Source organism: Urocampus carinirostris, chromosome 1, assembly GCF_059441175.1.
Source record: "Urocampus carinirostris isolate Australia breed hairy pipefish chromosome 1, RoL_Ucar_1.0, whole genome shotgun sequence".
Taxonomy (NCBI): Eukaryota; Metazoa; Chordata; class Actinopteri; order Syngnathiformes; family Syngnathidae; genus Urocampus; species Urocampus carinirostris.
Window position 1 is genome coordinate 2,765,300 of NC_142349.1, and position 24,982 is coordinate 2,790,281.

Consider the following 24,982-nt stretch of genomic DNA (forward strand, 5'->3'; position numbering starts at 1 on the left):
CTGGGGCGAAGGTTCATTTTTCAGCAGGACAACGACCCAAAGCACACAGCCAAGATCTCAAAAGATTGGCTTCAGAACCACTCCGTGAATGTCCTGGAGTGGCCCAGCCAGAGTCCAGACTTGAATCGGATCGAACATCTCTGGAGAGATCTGAAAATGGCTGTCCACAAACGTCTCCCATCCAACCTGATTGAGCTTGAGACTTATTGCAAAGAAGAATGGGCAAAACTGCCTAAAAATAGGTGTGCTAAACTATTGGGATCATATTCAAAAAGACTTGAGGCTGTATTTGCTGCCAAAGGTGGATCAACAAAGTATTAAGCAAAGGCTGTGAATACTTATGTAAATGTGATTTCTTAGTTTTCTGTTTTTAATAAATTCAAAAAAAGTACCAAAAAAAGTGAAGCGCTGTGAATACTTTCCGGATGCACTGTGTATATATATATATATATATATATATATATATATATATATATATATATATATATATATATATATTTATATATTTATATATTTATATATACTAGTATATATACTGTATATATATCTGAATATATATCTGATCTCATCTCATTTCATTAGCCGTACCGCTTATCCTCAGTAGGGTCGCGGGGGGCTGGAGCCCATCCCAGCAATCATCGGGCAGTGGGCAGGGGACACCCTGATCTGGTTGCCAGCCAATCGCAGGGCACACAGGGACAGACAACTCATTCGCTCATTCACACCTAGGGACAATTTGGACCGGCCAATTCACCTGAAATGCATGTCTTTGGAATGTGGGAGGAAACCGGAGTGCCCGGAGGAAACCCACGCAAGCACAGGGAGAACATACAAACTCCGCACAGAAAGTCTGGAGCTGGATTTGAACCCACAACAGGTTCCCATGACATGAACTGTGCCACACAAGCGCTAACCACTGCGCCGCCGTGCTGCCCTATATATATATATATATATATATATATATATATATATATATATATATATATATATATATATATATATATATATATATATATATATATATATATATATATATATATATATGTATGTATATGTATGTATCTATGTATATATAATAATAATAATAATAATAATATCCTTTGTATTGTCATTCTTTGTAACAATGTACACAGAACGAAATGTCGATACACCTGACCCGTTGTAGCGAACCGATACAGCCGCAGCCAACAGAGGGCGCCGCCATTTTTACCAATGTTATAAGTCTTAGGTATGACTCATGTATGTATCTATGTATGTATGTATTTATGTATGCAGCACGGCGGCGCAGTGGTTAGCGTGTGTGCGGCACAGTTCTAAGGTCTTGGGAACCTCCTGTGTGGGTTCAAATCCAGCTACCGGACTTCCTGTGCGGAGTTTGTATGTTCTCCCCGTGCTTGCGTGGGTTTCCTCAGGGCACTCCGGTTTCCTCCCACGTTCCAAAAACATGCATTTCAGGTGGATTGGCCGGTCCAAATTGTCCCTAGGTGTGAATGAGCGAGCGAGTTGTCTGTCCCTGTGTGCCCTATGATTGGCTGGCAACCAGTTCAGGGTGTCCCCTGCCCAATGATTGCTGGGATGGGCTCCAGCACCACTGCGACCCTACTGAGGATAAGCGGTGCAGCTAATGAGATGAGATGATTATATATATATATATATATAAAATCTTCATTATATTTTTGTTTGGCGGGCCGTAGTTTCCCCACCCCTGATCCGGGTGCTCAGCACCTCCAAAGCTCTTAACTTAAAATCGACCCTAGTGCTGGGGTTGGTTTGCAAAAGCACCCCCCCAAAAACGGGGTGGTTATGCCCATGTTCGCAGCGTTGTTCCGCTGTTCTGCCGAAACGTCCTACCTTGTGGGGACGCCCTACCGATGCCTAGTGCGCATGCGCATACGACTGATTGCTATTTTCGAGGGGAATAACTTCCAATTTTAGTTTTGATTTAGTCTTATTGTATTTGAATTTCAAGGCTTCATAATACTGTTTTCTGTCGTAGCTTTCAAGCCTGGTGCAGTTTTGTTTGGTTGCTTTTTAGCATGGTGTTTGTTGACTACGTAATCAGGCACTGTATGCATACCAACCTTTGTTATATGTCATGAGTAAAAGTTCTGTTTGCAATCGTTCTCAGTTTCGGCGTTGCTAGTTTTATTTGATCAGAAAGAAAAAAAAATTGCTGTCAGATTAGCCTATGGTATGACGTCTCCACAAGGTTGGACGTTTCGGCAGGGCACCGGGCACAAGACGCTACCACGCCCCCATTTATCGATTTCCCATGCTTGTAAACGCACCTCTTGTTCCTGCCTCTCTGATCGTCAATTCCTTTCCTTCCTTACGTCGTCGGGCTCACAATGTTTGAGGCGATTCTGTAATGATTGGTTAAGCAAAAAGCGAGCAGAGAAAGAAAGCCTTTGAAAGATGATGTCCTCCTTCTATCATCCAGCCAAGGATGCGGCCATGGCGGAACCACTTTGCTTAGAAAGAGGTAGCCTTCGGAGAATATTTGCGCGTATGCATGCGTATGTGATTGTGTGAAATATATGCCCATAAATGTCATCAAGGAACTATTTGCAAAATGTCCGGAACAGGTGTCCATTTCACTACAAACATGGAATCGGGGTCAATGACGTCCTTGGTAAATGAGGACGCTAGGGTGCGGTGAGGCCGAGGGTGAGACTCTGCGTGCTCAACTGGTATTTATCCATATCAGGGGTCTCTAAGCTTTTTAGCCGACAGTTACTTTTTGTTACCAATTAGCACAAAAGGACACCCAGTTTGATATCAATTTCGAAAATTGCAACATAGCCAGATGACTTGCTAAATAGCTAAAAAGGTAGCTTGATACAGTAGTTGGCTTCAAAGGTAAACCATGAAATAAAAGGGAGCTAGATGGTTAGCTAAAATATATAAATATTCAGATAGAAAGCTTGAAATGAGGCCAAAATGTTGCTTGATAACTAGCCAAAAATGGAAAAAGTCAGAAGGCTCCCTAAAGCTGAAAAGGTAGCTTGATAGTTAAAGAAGACATTTTGATTGTAGTTCATTGTTGATGAAGAATGGTTGATTCTGCTTAATTCTTGTGGCAAAAAGTTGATGTAATTGATGGCTACAGGCCTTTCCACTTGTTATTCACATTCATTTTTAGTTGATTGATGAACAAGAATAGTGGAAGATAAATTGGTCGGTTATACCATTTTTGCCGGGGGCACACTATTGTGCCGTGAGACCTTGTCTCGTGTGCCACTGTAATTTGCCCAATTTTATCTTTCCAAAAAATCAGGCCATTATTCAGGATTTTTGCAGTCTTCAGACGAGGAACTGTAATAGTCATCCATATCAGTAGGAGGCAGTAGATTTTTTTATATACTTTTTATGTTCTAATTATACTAATAAAAAAAAAATAGGGATGCTTGTTATACACAAAATTTACATAGTAGAATTATTTTATTGTATCTGTAGAATTACAGTAGTTGTATCTGTAGTATTTTTGTTGTATCCACACCCTTCTCACCTTTTTAAGCCGTGCCCCATTTTCATTCCTGACCACAGGGTGCGTGCATTGACCCAAACAGTGGCAATGGGTGTGTGGGTTTGAATACAGTGAGGGAAGATTTGTATGTTGAGTTGCGTTAAAAATGTTGCAATTTACAAAAACTATTTTGAGGAACACCATTTTTGGCAATTCCAAGAGGAAACAGGTCTTTGCAAAATCACTGTAGGAGCCTGTGGCTCCATGCTATTAGAAGCATTGACTGGACCAGGGACATCATTAGGAATATCCACGTTTGCAGTGTCCATTTCATAACTGGCAAGTTATCATGGCAATCTGGTTTGGATTTACTTGAATGCCGAATGCCTTAGTAGGTGTAAGTTTATGGCATCACAAGTGGAGCCTTTTGCCTTAGAGGCAAACTCACAAGGGTCTTGTGTGGGGAGTCTTTGATGAGGTGGGATTATAAGCTTAAGTGCAACAAGGTTGTAGTCATTGAGGCTGAACAGACCACAGATTATTGCAAAATACAGAATATTTTGTTACACCACCCCCTGATCTAAAACCTACACGAGGGCAGGGAAAAATTCAAAAACCTCAACATGAGGAAAATGAAGAAACCTTGAGAAGGGACCGCACATGAGGTAATCCCCTTTCCAGGTTGACCAGGCTGCAACGGATGTTGCCATAACAAATGATACACAGATATTGTCAACATGAAATATAGCTCATTCATAAGCTATAGAGTATAAGTGTGATTTTAGCCTAGATTTAAACAGTTCCACGAGGTTGCAGATCGAATCTCAGGGGGCAGAGCATTACTCTTTTTTTCTCTCCTCTTTTCTAGCTTTTTACTTTTTTTACTTGATTTTTCCTACATTTGAGTGTGTTTACGTCCGTTTTTTAACTTCCTTTTCTCATTTCTTTTTTCTTTTCTTTTTTCATTCTTGTCCATTTTCCTTTTTTTGCTTTAATTTCCCCTCCTTTTGTGTCATTTTGTGACTAATGTTACATAGATGAAAGCAACAAAAACCGGGGGCCGGAAGAGCGTTCCTCTTTAGTGAAAAGAACCATTTCTCTATAAAGAGACGAAACCTTGTGCGGCAACATTGATGTAGGCACATAGGTAAGAGAGGTCCCGTAGCTACGTAGTCTAATGGTGCAGGTGATATTTAAAGTAAACCACACATGTTTGTCTATATTTTAAGGTCTAGTGATAAACAAATGTATACAATAATAATATATTTTTTAAAGCAAACTACCCCGTTCCCCCTTGAATAATAACCTTCCTCTCTCTGGTAATAACTCAAGCTCACTTGCACGCTTGCTTTCATTTACTCAAGCTGAAATTGAGGGGCAGCACGGCGGCGCAGTGGTTAGCGCGTGTGCGGCACAGTTCTAAGGTCTTGGGAACCTACCGTGTGGGTTCAATCCAGCTACCGAACTTCCTGTGCGGAGTTTGTATGTTCTACCCGTGCTTGCGTGGGCTCTCCGGTTTCCTCCCACATTCCAAAGACATGCTCTCAGGTGGATTGGCCGGTCCAAATTGTCCCTAGGTGTGAATGAGCGGGTGAGTTTTCTGTCCCTATGTGCCCTGGGATTGGCTGGCAACCAGTTCAGTCCCAGTCCCCTGCCCACTGCCTGATTATTGTAGGGATGGGCTCCAGCACCCCCGCGATGCTACTGAGGATAAGCGGTGCAGCTAATGAGATGAGATGAGAAGCTAAAATTGACATAAAAATACCACACCTAAAACACTGCAGTGGGAACTTGCTTTGTTTTTGCCCGCTTGCACTGTTATTCTGGACTAATTTTCTTGTGAATTAATTTTGCAATGACGTGCCCTAATTTTGGTGCGCAGGTGGATTTTTTTTTTTTTTGTGCGCTGAAAGGGTCTGGCCAGTGCGCCCTCGCCCACGCTTGCAGCTTAGAGGGAACATTGTTGAAGATCCCTGCTGTATGGAATGGGATTCTGTGACAGGGGCTTTGTTAAAAATGTGGTTAAGCTTGCAGTCGGCCAACCAGCCAGCACAGACTAAGTACCCTCCTTGGTACTCCATTTGTATTTGCTGCCTTTCTGGGGTTTACAGTTCTTAGCACACATCTAGATTTATGCTCTTGAAGTACTTTGCTGTTGTGGGTGTGTGTGGCGTGACAGCTTAAAAGCAGGTAAAACAGTCATTTAAATCAAATGCCTGGAAAGTATTAGCCACAACAGTCACTAGGTTATTGCTGCTGTAGTTTATTTTTTGCAGTCCCTACCACATCTTCCTTAGTCATTTCCAGCAAAGTGGTCCTTAATGCTCCCCGTATATACGGCCTAAAATCCTTGATGCCTTTCTACGGGTCAATTCTGGCTGGGCTGTAAAAAGCCTTGTCAGTGTCATTTATGAATAGAATCCATTATTCAGCCTCTTGAACTTTTCAAACAGAAAATTATTCCTGTTGGTCAACATACACTGGCATGGGACACAATCGTGAGGTGGAACAAAATTATTTGGATATTTTATAGTTTTTAAACAAAATCATTTGTTGTTGATTCTTTTTAAAAAAATATTTATTTGATATAACATGAGGCTCACCTGACATTATTGGTGGCCATCTTGCCGCTAAGGGTACCCCTAAAAACAAAAACTTTTTTTTCCCCTTTTCTTATTTTATTATTTTTTTAAAAAGCTTTTTTCTTAATTTTTTCTTCTTTTTTCCTTTAGTCTTTTTCTACATTTTCTTTTTTTTTTCTTTCCATGCACCCTTTTTTCCTTATTTTTTTCTTTCTTCCTTTCTTTTCTTTTTCTGTTTTTGTTCTTTTTTACTTTCCTTTCTTTCCTTTTTAAATGTGTTTTTCCGTTTTTGCAATTTCTCTTTCTTTCCTTCTTCCTTTCTTTTTGTATGTGTATTTGGATGGTATTATGTCACCCAAAAGCCTTATGCGTTTTTTTGTGTGTGCTTATTAGATATGTGTAGGGTGATTGAGCTGTTGGATCGGCTGCAGCGCCGAGGCGAAATGCCCCCTCCCAAATTGCAAGCGTTGCAGAGGGTGCTGCAGAGCAAGTTTTGTGCTGCCATCAGAGAGGTATGAAAGTACAGAAAAGATAATGATTCACCCGTTCATCAACATATGTTTCGGTGGTATAATATCTGTGAATACATACTCAATACCAGTTAAAAGCAATACCATGTAAGATTTGCATCTTAATCCAACAAAAAAATAATTTGATTGTGGTACACAAGCAATTATTAGTGAGAGTATAAAGAAGATATAATAATATATATATGTTGTGATTACTTTCAAGTTTAGTACACACCCAAAAGAAGGGGAGAAGACATCAATGGATTTTGAACCTGCAAAGAAAACAGGAGAGTACTGTGTGAACAACCCTCTGATAAGAAAATTTCAATCCGTTCTAAAGGTCCTCCCCTGAGTCCTATCTTTTTGTTAAATCCCCCTTTGTTATGTTGGCCTGGTCAATGTAATTTGATTCTTAATTCAATGTAATTGGTCACCTTAGGGAAATTGATTTTGACCAACTGCACCTGGGGGTTACAGTCAGTGCTGTAGCATCATAGCGCGCACCAAATGACTTATTTACGGCACCTGAGGCGTGTTCAGGAGAGTGAGCGATTGCTATCGCTAGCTATCGCTAGCTTCTGAACGGCCAATGATTATTGAGCGCTCGCGTGCCCGAGTAATCACGGGAGAAAGACCGCTTACTTTGATTTCCAACATGGCGTCGACAGTGCAGAAGATGGAGGATCTCACCCTGACGAGTGCTGTTGGCGATGTAATATATCGTCTTACATTGCCTGGTAATGTTTGTGAACAATGCAAGACAGGTATGACCCTTCCACTGCGTTTAGGATAACCTTAACTGTGTCAATATGCGAACTGTCGCTAATACTAAGCCAACTCGCTCAAAGCAAGCTGTAGAACGAAATCCATTGTACTGTCGTCGGCCATTTTGGATCAGTAAGGCAATCACAGTGAGCGATTACAAAACGTTCAGCAGTGCGCGGCAAGCGATTAACAAGCGACTACATGTCTGATTACTCTCCTGAACACGCCTCTGGTATTCACAGGTACTCTCCCATCCGGGTACTAACCAGGCTTAGCTTGCCGAGATCAGGCGTTCTCAAGGTGGTAGGGCTGTTAACAGGTCTTTGTCCTGCCATAAATGTAATTCAACTTTTGGGATTACGACCGAGTATTTAAAAAAAAAACAAGAGTAAGAGAGCAGTTCTTGAGGACTTTTATTACAGAGACACAAAATAAAAATAAAACAGAACATTCTGGGCTTGTGAACAGGACAAAGTCATCCATAAAAAGCACCTACGACATTTAGTGAAAAGGGGCATGAATTAAGAAAAAAATGAAACTTAACTGCAATGGGATTTTCCTGTCGAAGTAAGGAGTGCAATTTTCTCAAGAGTCCAAAGACTGGATCCAACTGTTTTTTGCAGGTGGTATACAATTTTGGCAGACTTACCAGAACACCACTCGGAAGCAATGCTAGGCAGATACTGAATCAAAAGATACATTGAAACCTCAAATGAATACTTATTCAAATATGTGGATGAACGTCAAAGTGCATTTATAACAACTAAATGAATGATCCAAAATGGCGGCGCCCTGTATGGCTGCAGCTGCATCTGCTCCCGACAGTTTCTCACATTCTGGTCAAAAACCCCAATCTTCGACTCAGTTTATGAGGGCGAACAAAGACAACTCTAACTGCAGATTAATATACGATCGCAGTTTTTTGCTGGATATGCGAACATCCAGAAATCCAGCGCAAATTTCTACGATCACTCTGGAGTGTTTACTTAGCCTCGGAGTGCTACGTCAACAGAACACAGCGGCCTACAAAGCAGCGAGTAAAAGTGGCAAGCGGAAGCGCTGTGACCGGGGAAGGAAACGAGGTTGTCGGGCCGGGCTAACGGCTCGGATGAAGGCCAAACCCTTCAAAACGCCTCTACCATCCATTTTCCTATCCAACGTCCGCTCCCTGGACAACAAACTGGACCATTTACAAGTGGAATTCACATCGAACCGCGAGTTGACGAACTGTTGTGCTTTAATTCTGACGGAGACATGGCTAAACTCATCTATCCCGAATGACGCTGTTAGCATTGTGGGGCTAACTGCTTTCCGCGCTGATAGAAGCGGCGAGCTCACCGGCAAGAGCAGGGGTGGCGGTCTATGCATTTATACCAACAACAACTGGTGTAGAAATGCGAAGATAATCTCGAATCACTGCTCACGAGACATTGAACTTTTGACGATGATCTGCTGACCCTTCTACCTACCGAGGGAGTTTAGCGCGACCATCAATACTGCCGTGTACGTGCCCCCCAGCGCTAATACGAAGGAGGCAATGGACGTTCTCTACCGAACTGTGAGTGAACTGCAGCATGCTTACACCGAGTGCATTTTTATTGCGGCGGGGGACTTTAACCAGGCCAATATGAAAACAGTTCTCCCACATTTCCATCAGCATGTAAACTTTGCTACAAGAGGTAGGAACACATTAGACCTGGCCTACACAAACATCAAAGGTGCATATAAAGCAGCCCCCCGCCCCCACCTTGGCTCATCAGATCACCTTTCTGTTATGCTAATTCCAGCATATAAGCCCCTGCTGACCAGAGAAAAACCTACAGTGAAGCAGGTGAGGGTGTGGTCTGAGGGGACAATGGAGGCACTACAGGACTGCTTTGATTGCACTAATTGGGACATGTTTAAATCGGCTGCCACTTACAACAACAAAATAAATATAGATGAGTACGCCATTTCTGTGTCAGCCTACATCAGTAAATGCGCAGAAGACGTCAGCAATACCAAAACTATATGCACCTGTGCCAATCAGAAGCCCTGGATGACTGCTGAGATACGCAAACAACTAAAAGTACGGAACCTTGCCTTTAAATCTGGTGACAAGGAGGCGCTGAGATCAGCGAGGGCTAACCTGAACCGTGCTATCAGACTAGCAAAGCGAACGCACAGTCAAAAAATCCAGGAACGTTACCTCAGTACAACCAACACCAGGGATAAGATGGCGGCTGCGCATGGATACATGCTTGCGGCTAGCTCTCCAGCTAATCTTCTATTTATTGCCGTTCTCTTGTCTTTTTTGCTTTCACTTTTGGACACATGTGTGGCCAAAAACACTTACAGTAGGGACGAACTTATTCGGTTGGGTGGGCGTCTAAATTTCGATTTTTCGGGCACTTTTTATACCGCCCATGATATACCGAGCGAACTTCAAAGAGACCCGGCATCCTTGTGGACAGCTATTCCTCTTAATAAACGACGCCGACGGCGCCGTAAAGAAAGGTCACAGAAGCGTGGTTGCCGTGCAGGTAGATGTGTGAAGCGTGTGAAGTCCAAGCAGCAAGATGGACGCGAGGATGGACGCGAGGATGTAACTAATTCCACCATTCATTCCTCGCCGGACAACCGACGCTTTAAACTCAGCGCTCACGAGCGGCCACAACGCCGGGAGCTTTTGAAGATCTCGACAAAGACTACAAAGAGTTCAGCTAAGTCAAATGATTCAGCAAAGCTGAAATTTGGTCTGTTAAATATTAGATCGCTTGCTCCAAAAGCTTTACTTGTTGATAACATCATTCGTGATTATAAACTTAACTGTATGGGTCTTTGGGAAACGTGGTTACGCCCGGATGAGCACTTAGCGCTAAATTATGCCTCTCCCCCAGACTACGAGAGTAGTCATATAGCACGCACGCTGAAAAGAGGTGGTGGTGTTGCGCTAATCTCTGAAAAATCGCTCAAATTTAATACACGTACCTCTAATAATTACAAAACGTTTGAGGCTCTTGTGATGCGGTCCCCTCAATTGTCAATTGATGTAATAACTATCTATCGTGCACCTGGGCCATACACAACTTTCTTAGACGAATTTGCTGAACTTTTGTCTGAACTAGTAACCTATGCAGACAAAATTATAATTATGGGAGACTTTAACATTCATATGAACTCCCCACACAGTTCACTTACTATTGCGTTTAGTTCTCTAATTGATGCATTTGGTTTTACTCAACTGGTTGACTTGCCAACCCATAAAAATGGGAACACGCTAGACTTGATTCTGACTCGAGGAGTTTTAACCTCAAACATTATGGTTCTACCGTGTACTACTGTTATCTCTGATCATTATTTAGTGACATTTGAGGTGCTAACTAAATGTAGACTTAATAAAGCTGAGGGATTTAGCGGACGCAATATAAGCACTGGCACAGTTTCTGAGCTCTTTGAACTCCTTCCTGGAGCAGTTGCGTCCTTTCCTAAATACAATGGCTCGATTGACTCACTCATGAATGAGTTCAATACCACCCTGACTAGTGTGCTGGATTCAATAGCGCCCATAAAACTAAAATCACGTCCTAAAAGACGCACACCTTGGTTTACTGATGAAACTAGAGCCCTTAAAAAAGAATGCAGGAAATGGGAGAGAAAATGGCGCGCTACCAAGCTTGAGGTTTTCCATCAAACCTGGTGTGACAGCTTGTTAAAGTATAAAGCGGCCCTTGCCTCTGCAAAATCGGCCTACCTTTCGAAGGTGATTGCGTCTCAAAAGAACAACCCCAAAGCCCTTTTTGACACTGTAGCATCGCTTACAAGGCAACAGGCTATCGCAGACAGTTCGACACACTCTGCTCAGGACTTAATGGTCTTCTTCACTAAGAAGATTCAATGCATACAGGAAGAAATTGCAAAAGATATTGTTAGTACCACACGTATTAAAGGACTGAAATTTACAGATGCACGACAGGGTGGCTGCCCTGGGAAAATGGCCGGTTTTAGTGAACTGTCACTTGATGATCTCAAACAAGTGGTGAATGCGGCCAAACCGACAACTTGCCAGTTCGACCCTCTCCCAGGTTCACTTATTAAAAGTCTTTTTAGCGTCCTTGGGCCTTCAGTTCTAAATATTATAAATACATCACTCTCCTCAGGTGTAGTTCCAGCAGCTTTTAAGTCCGCCGTTATTAAACCCACACTGAAACGACCCAACCTTGATCCAGAAATATTAAGTAATTACAGACCTGTGTCAAACCTACCTTTCCTCTCTAAAGTACTCGAAAGAGTAGTGGCACAGCAGCTGAATGCTTTCATATCGGAGAATAACCTTTTTGAATCCATGCAATCAGGATTCAGGGCTAACCACTCTACTGAGACAGCTCTGATCAAGGTAACAAATGATCTCCTAATGTCAATGGATTCTGGCGCTTCATCACTTTTGCTGCTGCTGGATCTTAGTGCTGCTTTTGACACAGTGCGCCACAATATCCTACTAGAACGGTTGGAAAAATGGATTGGTCTCTCAGGAGCCGTCCTCTCGTGGTTCAAATCTTACCTCTCAGATAGGACGCACTGTGTTAAATATGGTGAAACGACATCTGAGCCCTTTAATGTTACCTGCGGTGTTCCGCAGGGTTCAGTGCTCGGCCCCCTACTTTTCAACATTTACATGCTTCCATTAGGTGATATTATTCGCAAGTACAATATCAGCTTCCACTGCTACGCAGACGACACTCAACTATATCTTCCGTTGGAGGAATCTTCCACACTAAACTGTGGAAATTTGGAGGCCTGTCTCACTGAGATAAAAGAGTGGATGTCACTCAATTTCTTGCGTCTTAACTCTGAAAAGACCGAAATGTTAGTCATTGGTCCTTCTAAATGCCGGGACTTATTCGCAAAAACTGCTGTGAACATTGACAAATGTCACATCACACAGAGTGACTCAGTTAAAAATTTAGGTGTCATATTTGACCCTGATCTATCCTTTGAGATGCATGTAAAGCAAATTACTAGAACTGCCTTCTTCCATCTTCGCAACATTGCTAAAATCCGTTCAATACTGTCTCAGTCTGATGCGGAAACAATAATTCATGCATTTGTTACCTCCCGTCTCGATTACTGCAATGCACTACTCTCCGGTCTCCCGAAGTCCAGAATCAAGTCTCTTCAGCTAGTACAAAATGCTGCAGCGAGGCTTTTAACTAGGACAAAAAAGTACGATCACATAACACCGATTATGGCTAACCTGCATTGGCTCCCAGTTAGCCAAAGATGTGACTTCAAAGTTCTCTTAGTATTGTACAAAATCATACATGGACTTGCTCCCTCTTATCTTTTAGATCTGATCTGCCACTATGTCCCGGTCCGAAGCCTACGATCTGAGAGTGCTGGTCTTCTGATGATCCCGAGAGCAAAGAAGTCTTCTGCTGGTTCGAGAGCGTTCTCCATCCGGGCACCGGTGCTGTGGAATGCTCTTCCCCCTGAGATTCGATCTGCAACCTCAGTGGAAATGTTTAAATCTAAACTTAAAACTCACTTCTACTCCATTGCATACGAATAACCTACTCCTCTTGTCGGTTGAAAATAGTTTGTGTAATATAGTGTAACAATCTGTGAAGCCCTTTGAGACTCTTCGTGATTTAGGGCTATACAAATAAAAATGACTTGACTTGACTTGACTTGGATATGTGGAAAGGCATTCAGGCCATCACCAAATACAGGCCAACCACCGCCCCAGTGCAGGACACTAGCATGGACTTTCTGAATGACCTCAACAAATTCTTTGGAAGGTTCGAGGCACAAAACGGCACCCCTGCAGCGAAAGCGGTTCCAAATCAGGACGAAAGTGCACTCCACCTGGACTCAACTGACGTGAGAAAGACCCTGAGAGGGGTCAACACAAGGAAGGCTCCAGGCCCGGACAACATTCCGGGGCGGATACTTAGGGAGTGCGCCGATCAGCTGGCTTGTGTACTAACAGACATTTTCAACACCTCGCTAGACCAAGCCAAAGTACCATCATGCTTCAAAATTGCCAACATCATCCCAGTGCCAAAGAAACCCCAGATCTTATCATTCAACGATTACCGGCCCGTTGCACTGACTCCTATCATAATGAAGTGCTTTGAGAGACTGGTTAAAGAGCACATCACCTCCAGTCTCCCCTCCTCATTCGACCCCTTTCAGTTTGCCTACCGGACAAACCGCTCCACCAGGGATGCCATCTCCTCTGCGCTTCACCTGAGCCTGACACACCTAGAGGAGAAGAACACCCATGTGCGGATGCTGTTCCTGGACTTCAGTTCAGCATTCAACACCATCATCCCACAACATCTGGTAGACAAAATGAGACTCCTGGGTTTCAACACCCCCCTGCGGAACTGGCTGCTGGACTTCCTCAGTGACAGACCCCAATCAGTGCGGATAGGTCAGAACATCTCAGATGTCATCTACCTCAGCACGGGCTCCCCCCAAGGCTGTGTCCTGAGGCCCTTGCTGTTCACCTTGATGACACACGACTGTGTCCCTAGGTCCGCCACAAACCACATCGTGAAGTATGCTGACGACACAACAGTGGTGGGCCTCATCAGGGACGACAACGACCTGGCCTACAGAGAGGAGGTGGAGCAGTTGGTGGGCTGGTGCAGGGACAACAGCCTGGTCCTGAATGTTGACAAAACTAAAGAGATCATTGTCGACTTTAGGAAAAACCAGCCCAACCATGCCCCACTTTGCATCAACAACAAGGCTGTGGAGGTTGTCAGCAGTATCAAGTTCCTAGGGGTGCACATTACAAACAAACTCACCTGGTCCGTGAACACTGTATCACTGGTGAAGAGGGCACAGCAGCGCCTGTACTTCCTGCGGAGGATGAGGAGAGCCCACCTGCCCCGACCTTCCCTCATCGCATTCTACAGGGGCACCATAGAGAGTATCCTGACCAGCTGTATCTCTGTGTGGTGTGGAGGCTGCAGCGCTACCGACTGGGGTAGTGTGAGGAGGGTAACGAGGACAGCAGAGAAAATAATCGGGACTACACTTCCCTCCATTCAGGACATTGGCCAGAAGCGCTGCCTATCCCATGCTAAGAACATTATCGGGGACCCCTCTCACCCCCATCACGGACTGTTCACTCTGCTAGCCTCTGGGAAGAGGTACTGCAGTGTGCGGTGCAGGACCACCAGGTTCCGCAGTAGTCTAGTCCCCCTGGCCATTAGACTGTTAAATGGTCAATCTAACATATAGTTAACCTAAATCTAAACGGCTGCTAATCTGACTTTTTGCACTACTGGCAGTTCTTTATAGCTTGCCACTCCTTGCACATTTGCTCTCTGCACTATTGTACTTACAGCGTTATTGTTACAGTGTTAATGTTACTGTTTACCTGACTTGTTAACCTGACTGCCCATTTTGCACATCTGGTTAGCTACTCCTCTTGCACTATCGGCACTATGGTAAAATACTATACGTAGCCATAATACAATACAACTTTTACTTATATCTGTACATTCAAGGAAACTGTGCGGGTCAGATGTATCGACATTTCGTTCTGTATACACGTGTACTAGAATGACAATAAAGTAGATCTGAATCTGAATTATGTGATTATCAAAGTCATGATGTGATAATTGAACAATAAAACAAATATAATTCAAAAACCCATACAATCCTGACCACATATTCACATTTTATTATCCCGGGGTTACAGAAAGCAGATCTCCCTCTAAAGAGCCAGGGAATCAATGACCAGAAACATTATTGACACTGATGTAAACAGTGCATAATAGTCAACAATATGAAGGAATAATAGTCAAAATAACAAAATGTCATTATATTCAATCTCCTTTGCAGGTGTGTTGTATCAAAAACAGAAAAAGCAGAATAATCTGATCATGTAACGAAAGAAAACACTTCTTAAATAAAAAGTTGGGGCATTATCCCATAGAAAATAATTTTATGCATAGAAATTCTCAAAGTAAATACAAAACTGTAAATGTGTGCATATTTATAACTTTAGCCAATGCTTAGTTAATTCTGTTATGATAGTTTAAGCTTAAAAAACATGAAACCGGTGCCGGTCATACATTTTTGAAATAATTATGACAGACAGTGTGCCTTGGCTCAAAAAAGGTTGAAAAATACTGGAATATAGTAGCATATTTTTTCAATGGTCACAAATCTTGAAAATAAAATGTTAATCCTTGACCTTTCAGGGACCAATGGTGGAAATCAATATAGTCAATCAATGGTCGGAGCAAGAATTGCCCTCCCACCTTAAATAATATACCAAATGATTTTACAAAAGAACATGTTTATTATGAAATACATTTAGTTTTAGGTGCTTGTGTTTGTTTTGTGTCAGGTGTACGAGGAGTTGTATGACACTCTCGACATTGTTGGAGGACCAGAGGTGCGAGCTCAAGCTACAGCGAAGGTATCACAAGTTAATTAATACAAGGTATTACAAGCAGTGGTTCTCATCTGAAGAGTCACGAACCACTTTTGGGTTGCTGATGCCTTTTCAGCGGGTCACGGGCCTTTGCCTCGGCCAAATTATGCTGAGAAAAAAATACTGCAGGTCAATTACACCTTATAACTCATTCAATGTCAAATGTGTCTCAAATTGGAAGAGTCAGTGCCAGCCAAATTTTGCTATTTTAACTCATTTTTGAAGGCCAACACAAAATGTAGTTTTTTTGTTTTTTTAATGATTCATTATCAATAATAATAAATTATTGTGCACCAAATTATTTACTTATTAGTATTTTCATATGTTTTACGGGGATCCCTGAAATACACATGAAATATAAATCAAAGCATTCACACATCTACAAAAAATCTTTAAAATACTAAACAATTTTAGCTTTTTACACTCTGGATAGATTTAAAGTCGAACAACAACACAAAATTCCTGGTTGTTAAATGAGCTTTCTTATAAAGGTTTCTTTAGTGATGTACTATCAAAATGGGGTATGTTGGTGTGTCACATTGACTGTAAACTGTACTTGAGACTGTGTTCTGTATATACTGGACCAAACCTTTGTGGTCGGTGTTGTCCCAGCTTTGCACATGCTACATTCGGCTTTGCATGTAACAATGCAGTGTATATTGTGCATGTTCCATTTTGTCTCTGAGTCTAATGTACTCATAAAAAGAGCCATAGATTCCTGACCCCTGGTTTGGATATTGGAGGTATCACAAATGCAAAAAAAACACCATAGTAAAAGTTCTGCTTGAAATGCATTTTTTCACAAAAAGCCCTCGTTCCAAAAGGGTTTTTGGAAATGAGTATTTTCAAGAAAATTGTCAATATGGTAAAAGCTAGAAACACACTTTTTTCTGATAGTTGAAGCCTTTTTTTGATATGTCCTATGACCAGACAGCTACAGACCCACATTTGCTGCTGTAGACCTTCAATAATGAGTCAAAATGGCAAAAATGTATGGCTTTTTTCCCAATGGAGAGAAACATCTGGCATTTAATGAGTTAGGGCACTGTGATAGTATGACCGCTTTCCCCTTTCTTTGTGCTCTGCTACAATTTTTTTCTGCTTTTCACAGTCGAACATTATTTGAGACCTCTGAAAATAGGAGTTGACGTTATTTTTTTCTATCTTTACCAACCAGGCCACAGTAGCGGCGTTTGCAGCCAGCGAGGGCCACGCCCACCCACGTGTGGTGGAGCTACCCAAAACCGACGAGGGCCTGGGCTTCAATATTATGGGTGGAAAAGAGCAGAACTCCCCCATATATATCTCCAGAGTGATACCCGCCGGGGTGGCCGATCGTCAGGGGGGACTGAAGAGAGGAGACCAGTTGCTTTCTGTCAACGGCGTGGTAGGAAGCCCTTAAAAACATAACACTGACTACATCTAAATCCGGTCTTCTATCCGTCATCATTTATATGCTTGTGTTTCAGTATGCTTTTTAAACTGTGCCTTGCAAATGTATTGGCCCCTCAAAAACGTTTTGACATGTTGCCATATTTCAGGCTTCAAACTTAATGGTAAAAAGCTCAAAAACATTTTCTATGAATCAACAACATGTGAGACCTGGTCTTGAAAAGAAACCAAATTAATACATTTTATCTTGTACTAACATCAAAACCTTTGAGTTTTTTTTTTGCTGCAATCACGGCCCCAAGTATTTTTGGGTAAGTCTAGGGTAAGTTTTGCACATTTTGAAAGAGAAACATTTACCCATTCTTCCTGACAAAACAGCTTAAGTTCTTTAAGGTTTGATCGTGATCATTTTTGCACAGCATTTTTCAGATCTTTTCTCAAATGCTCAATGGGTTTAAGGCCCGGATGTATACTATCACCTTTATATTAATAATTCTAAACCATTCCATTGTAGATTTTGCTTGGTTTAGGTTCATTTTCCTGTGAATCTGCACCCCACTCTCAGCTTTTGCAGACTCCAAGGGATTTCTGAATCGCCCTGCATTTGGCTTTAGCCATCTTTCCATCAACTCTAATGATCTTCCCAGTGCCTGCTGAAGAAAAGAAACCTCAGAGCATGATGTTGTCACCACCATGTTTGACAGCGGCTGTTTCTTTTCAAGGGGATGTGCAGTGTTACTCTTACACCACACGTAAAGCTTTACATTCAGCCCAAAAAGTTCAATTTTGGTCTCATCTGACCAGAGCACCTGGTTCCACGTTATTTGTGTCTCCCATGTGGTTTCTTGCAAATGTCAAAAGGCCCTTTCAATGGTATTCTTTCAAAAAGAACCTTCTTCTTTACAATCTTCAATGTTAGGGGAGATTTATGCAGAGCACAACTAATATTTGTATTATGCATAGATTGTCCAACCTCAGCTGTGTATGCCTGCAGTTAATCCAATGTGATAGTCGGCCTCTTGGTTGCTTGACTCCTTTCACAGACCTCTGAGCTTATCAAATAGCAGGTACATTTAAACTGAGACTCAATGGGATAGAGGTGCACTCTGTAATTTTTAGTCAACATTGGATCATTCAGAACTCGTTAGGGAACTTCTGGAGTCGGTTGGCTGAGCTGAGAGAACCAATATCAGTGTTCAGTTTTTTCATTGTAAATATAATACAATATTTTGTAAATATAATACAACATTTTGAAATAATTTGGTTCCACTTCACAATTGGACCTCCAAAGCCCTTTACAATACACTTCACACTTTAACATTCACACACAGTCTCACACACATGCACACAAGTTGCAGAGTCAGCCACCGGAGGCATTAGGGGTTCAGTGTCTCGCTTTGTCTTGGTTTTCTTTAAAAAGTTAAAATGTTTCTATTTTATTTAATATGTATGTGTTCACAATGCAACACTGAGTTCAAAGAGCCTTTATTTTCCCCCCACCGTTTCTAACTGCTTTTACCTTACTTTTACCCCTTGCTGGAGAAAATGAGGCGGGGTTGAAGGGGTCAGAGGGAAGAATGATTTAACGCGCATGCCCTAGGATGTTCTAGGATGAAAATGGTGAAAATAGGAATACGACTGTTTCAAATAGAGTCCAAACCCCCAAAAGTTGAAAAGGGAAGAGTTTATCCGAGCGCATATAAGAAATTCACATACTTGAATGTGCAACAAAATGAGTTTGACAAAAGCTGCAGTGTTGATTTGAGCTAGAAGACGGCGTCAAGTTGAATGTTTTGATGTTACGGACACAACCTTTAAAATCTTTATTGCCTTTACAACCAAGTTTTGTGGTATTTTAGCCAAAGCAGAATATGAAACAAGAGCATGTTTGTATCTGTGCAGACTGTGGAGGGCGAGCATCACGAGAAGGCCGTGGAGCTGTTAAAGGCCGCCCAGGGATCTGTCAAGCTAGTTGTGCGTTACACCCCAAAAGTTCTTGAGGAAATGGAAGCTCGCTTTGAGAAGATGCGCACGGCCCGCAGGCGACAGCAACATACAAGCTACACGTGAGTCCATAACTGCTTGCCACACCAAATCCATTCTTCATTTTTCATGCCTTAAAACAGCCAAAGGCAGGATATTTAAGAGCAGGGGTCTCAAAACCGTTTTCAAGCTAAGAGCTACTTTTTGTTATTAATGAGCACAAAGAGCACCTAGTTGGATATGTATTTCTAAAAGTCCAACTCATTGAAATGAATTGTCTTTGTCATTGATATCAACTTTGGGAAACACATAGCATGTCAACTGGATTTAAATCTGGTCTTTGATTTGGCCATTCCAGAATCTTTAGTTTGTTTGTTTGCTGTATCACACTGCTACCACCCTTTACTGTCAGCATCATGTTGTATTTGTAAAATGCTTGGCTATTCCTACGCCAGATGTAACAGGATGCGCACGTTCCAAAAAGTTACGAAAATTGACTCATCAGTCCACAAAATATTTGTCCAAAAGTCTTGGGGGTATTCAAGATGCTTTTTGGAAAATGTGATATGAATCTTTGTATTCTTTTGTGACAGCATTGGTTTTTGTCCAGAAACTCTCCCAAGGTGTCATTCTTCTTGTGGAGTAATGAACACTAACCTTAACTGGGGCGGCTTTTCTGCCTTAGGACCAGGACAACTGCTGCGGTTGACAGGATAACAAATTCTGGTGTTTACCAGAAGATCCTGAAGTAGAACGTCTAGTCTTCGGTTTGTGCGCTCAAACTAAAGTGCTCTTGGATCATGCAACAGGACAAAGATCCAAAACACTCACTTCTGAATAGCTCCAAAAAACAAACTGAAGGTTCTGGAGTGGCCAAGTTGAAATCTGGTTTCAAGTCCAATTGAGATGCTGTGGTGTGACCTTAAACAGACAGACAAGTAATGTTTATTTGTATAGCCCTTAATCACAAGGAGTATCAAAGGGCGCAGTCCCTCCTCAAGGTTTTTTCATTTTCCTCATGCTGAGGTTTTTCAGGTTTTCCTTGCCCTCATGTAGGCTTTAGATCAGGGGATATGGCAGATGTGATACAATTTTGCAAAGAACAGTGGGCCATTATGAACGGACTCAATACTAATAGTTTCTTTTTTTTCTTTTTCACATAGGGCCACATAGGTCTTGATTTTCAATATGGCATTTTTTATTTCGTTGGGTTGTTTCTGCGTGATATTAAATTGGTTTGATGATCTCAAACCTTTGTGTGTAATAGATACCCAAAAAACACAGAAATCAGGAATGGGGCAAATACTTGTTCACGGCACTGTAATAACTAAAATGTATTCTCTTGCTTGCATTATTTTCATTTATCTTGTCATTACATCATTTGTGTATTTATTTATTTTGGTATTGATTTAGTCATGTAACTTGTAGTGTATATTTTCATTGATTATGTTATTTAAATGAGACGGCCCAGCTGCCTGAGCTTAAGAGAGAGGCATTGCAGTTAAGCATTTTAGCGATCAACCAATGTGTGAAAAGCTTAGCCAGTTTGACCCGACCCTCGTCTGAATAATAGAAGAATAGAATTAACTTTTATTGTCATTCTTTGTAACCATGCACACAGAACGAAATGTCGATACACCTGACCCATACAGTTAAACTGTATCAAGCCGATGCAGCTGCAGCCAAACAGGGCGCAGCCATTTTAGTCAGTAGGTGACCAAACCCCCCAATTCCAACCCTTAATGCCGAGCGCCAGGCAGAGAGGCAATGAGTACCAATGTTGTAAGTCTGACTCGGCCGAGGCTTGAACCAGCGACCTCCCAGTCTCGGAGCGGGCACCCTACTATCTAGGCTACCTAGCTGGCTCCACTTCCTGTTGTGTGTCTTGGGCAAGTACACGATGGCGGCGCCCATCCCTTTCCAGGCTGTTTTTTGGGCAGGGGTTTGTTCCCCCTACATGAAAGACACATAGTACTGGATTCCATGGTCACAAGAAGGAGAAGAAGCCACCTGATTTGGCCTTCCTCGCCTCGCCTGGCCTTTTCCCGGGTACCTTTTCCATTATAGGTCTGTGTTGCGTCTTGACATCATTTCAGCGTTAAATTTGGCGTGAATCTTCGACTCAAATCTTCGGCGCGAACCAAAAGCACACTCAGACAAGCGACAATAGATGGACGGGCAGCGGAGCGGTTAATGTACTTGGTAGTCTGTGTGTGTTTTGTAAAGAGACATGAGAGGCGTATTACTTTGGAAGCTATTTTAAAAGTTGCGGGGAGGACAAACTAAACCTTCTTTTCTCTACTAACCTCTCTGAACAATCAGTGGTCATCAGTGCGCCTACGTAGCGCACCAATCAGTGGTCGGCAGTGACGCATGTGACGTTTCAAGTCCCCAGTCTGGGGTACAGAACCACAACAGAGAGGATGCCTAAGGGCGGACTCCAGGGACTAAGAACCGGTTACTTTTTCATCATGAAGAAACAAAAAAGGCCAGGCCAGGCGAGTAAGGCCAGAACTGTGTAGTGGAAAATGGCCATTAGATACAGCACATTCATTATCTGGTCACTGTTGTTTTTCAATGTAAAACGTCATCTTGCTTTTCAAGATGAGCCAGACCTTGGCAATGACAGGCAAGAGCGTTCCTGTGACACTACAGACAATGGATCCTAAATCACTGGGGAAAAACTATTTTGTTCCAAAATTTGGAGTATCACATCGTACATTACACATTCCATCACCTGTGGATGTCTTATACAGATATTTATTTATCTTTATCTTAATGGAGATATTTACTGAATATATTTATTAATTTATGTGTTTTAATAAAACAAATTTACTGAATTGTTTGTTGATGTATTTACGTTACTTATTTTAAATAATTCATGTGTCTAATTTTTGAAGGAACCATTTCATTTTGTATCAATCTAGTTATTCATTTAAATACATAATTTGTATGTAGATATAATTCATATGAAATGTGTATGGAACTCAAAGTCTTCTGTGATTTGTTTATCCTATTATTTGTATTCCATATTTTTGCAGGTATTTATTTATACATTTATTTCCAATATGGCAGAATTGGTTCTTCATACCACTTGCTCTTGTATTTGTTACGCAAAGCTTGGCACACTGACTAATTGCTCTGTCTCTCTTTTTGCAGTTCTCTAGAGTCCAGAGGCTAACCCAGCTCCTTCCTCCATGCCATCACCCGTCTTACCTTACTCATGTGAACCGTTTAGAGACATAACTAGCGCTGACAAGTAGTAAACCAAAGTAGCCTACCAATGGCTGCTACCAGAAGCAAAACTGAACAACGACGTTCGGGTTTATCCTTAATTTATTAGTCAAATCCAGTGACAGTGCGTAATTGATAACTCTGGTGTGAAAATCTCCTTGAGTGTTCTGGTCCAGTAAATATGATGTAGACTGTATGTTGTGTGGCATGATTAGGTCTTAGTGGTGATAATTCCAATTTGTGCTCTTGAGAAGTGTGAGATTTAAGACAATTGAGGCCTCAAGACCGTTTCTGTGACATGATACCTTTCAATAGGGTTGAGCATTAGATAGATAGATAGATACTTTGTTCATCCCCGAAGGGAAATTCACATTTCCAGCAGCATCCCTGAGCTGAGAACAATCGAGAACAATCGAAAATAACACGGGAGCTGCTGGAGTGGCTGCCATTCGTGACGGCGCCGGAAGAAAAGATTCAATTTGAATCATGTACAAACAAACAAACAATTGAATCATGTACAAACAAACAAACAAACAAAATATTCATGTTTCAATAAGTGGAGTGTTAATAAAATGGGGGGAAAATAATTTCTGATACTGATATAACCAGGTAAAACTAATTTTAAGTTACCTGTCCAAATGAATGTTGTGCCATCTCACCTTTCCCACTCTCTCTCCTCTCACCTTTCCCACTCTCTCTCCTGCAGTTGACTTGCTGCTGCTCGCTCCTGAAACTAAAGGAAAAAGTACTGTCTGTTGCTGCTATATCAGATATTAGGTTTTAAATGTTATTGATTTATTTCCTTCGGTTCTTCATGAAATAAATTATATCAATAAAAACAGTTTTTACAATGGTCTTGTTTTTTTTGCAAATATAGATGCCACTTGTTTACCTTCAATTTAACGTGTGTTCCAGTTAAACTTGATTGGTTTGATTTGTACAGTTTTGGGGAAATTGTCAACAGGTGTAGGGTATTGCTTAATTTTAATCTGTTTCTTGTTAGGATCTGATTTGTGGCCTGGCAACCTGTTTTTGCAGTTATCAAATTTACCAACTGAGTTTCACCACAAGAATTAGGTTTTGTCAGTTTCATTTATTTCTTTAAAATAAGTCTTACTTATTCTTTCTTAAGGGCAAACACTCCATTTATAAATTTCATTTTATTTTCAAGTTATCAATTTTTCAGTTCATTATTTTTGATAAGAATTATTAATCTGAGGAAATTGGAAACAAAGGTTTGAATTCCTTGAAATGCTTGAATTTTAATGTGTTTTCAAGGATTGAAAATTGCATGAATTTGAGTTGATTGTACATGCTTGAAATTGTTGCCCTGTTTCACAAACAGTCTGCTTAAAAATGACGCCGACACTGCTCTTTGGTGGCTTTGCTTTGCCGTTGCATTTCTATGGAGTAAGGTTGCTGTCACCGAGAAAAAGACGGAGAAATACGATTTGTACACGGAAAAATATTCCCTGTGTGTGAAATAAAAAGATTTATCTATTCATACCGAAGCCATGTCCCGCTAGTGGGAGGTGGCTAGAATCAAGAACACACTCACATTCACCAAATATTGATTACCTTTTGCTCTTCCAACCTGACACTGACCAATAAGCCCACGGCACAACAAGGGGTGAGTTGCTGTGCCATGTGACCCTTCATCAGCAGAAAGGCCAACAACTGGTTTACACCCTCTTTATCATATGTGTAAATATCAGTCATCCTTAACTATCTTGCGCCATTCACATCTATCCCATGCGCACACTCTTGCACACTGATTTACAAGGAAATTTGAAAGTGGCACTCCACACCAAAAAGGTTCCTGACCCCTGAATTAGATTAACCAATCTCATATCCAGGGAACGTTTCACCCCATCCATCCAACCATATTTGAGACTTCTTCTCATTCTATTTCCCACCACTTCTGCACTTTATTATTTTAGTCAAATGGCCATCATCCATTCTTTCTATATGTCCAAACCATCTCAGAACATTTTCATCAACCCTCTCTTATACACTATCAAACTCCACTACCAAAGCACGTCGAGAACATAAGTGACAAATCAAGTTACAGCTATAAAACAAAGGCCGCGGTCAGATTTACGGTTACGTTACCCGGTGGTATGCAAATTATGATGATGTCAAGCGCAGTGTTGGGAATAACGCCATCACGTAACGGCGTTATTTTTCAGCCACGGAGTAATCTAGATAATTATGTATTTCTGCCGTTATAACGCCGTTACCGTTACTGACGGTCAAAAGCGGTACGTTACTTTGGCTGAAGAATGGCAAAGGCAGCGTGCACTGGTCAACCTGACGCTGTGTTCATGCGGCATGTTTTTTCCCTCTCCTTCGAGTTGTTTTACGTGACGTCACGTCTTTCTAGATAATGTCACCATTTAAAATAGCAAATTCCATAGAGTTGGATAGCAATTACAAATACAGTATAGCATACCTGTGAACCTCCACGGCTCCATGCCCTTACAAGTTGTCGTATATTTCCCTTACAAAATAATCTTACACCATATTTTTTTTTTCAAATGTGTTTTTTATGTAGTTTAACATGTTATATTGTACATGTGTTTCGTTATATCATATATATTGTTAATTAACATTT

At 41.6% G+C, this 24,982-nt stretch overlaps 1 protein-coding gene across 1 annotated transcript; it reads left to right on the forward strand.

Annotated features, from left to right (window-relative positions):
* Positions 1-2,214: 2,214 nt before the first annotated feature.
* Positions 2,215-23,219, forward strand: lin7b (lin-7 homolog B (C. elegans)). Its single transcript, XM_088339124.1, has 6 exons — positions 2,215-2,482; positions 6,442-6,560; positions 15,673-15,744; positions 16,937-17,146; positions 19,054-19,217; positions 22,294-23,219. The coding sequence occupies exons 1-6, from the start codon at positions 2,416-2,418 to the stop codon at positions 22,313-22,315; spliced, it is 654 nt and encodes a 217-aa protein (XP_088195250.1). The 5' UTR covers positions 2,215-2,415; the 3' UTR covers positions 22,316-23,219.
* Positions 23,220-24,982: the final 1,763 nt, after the last annotated feature.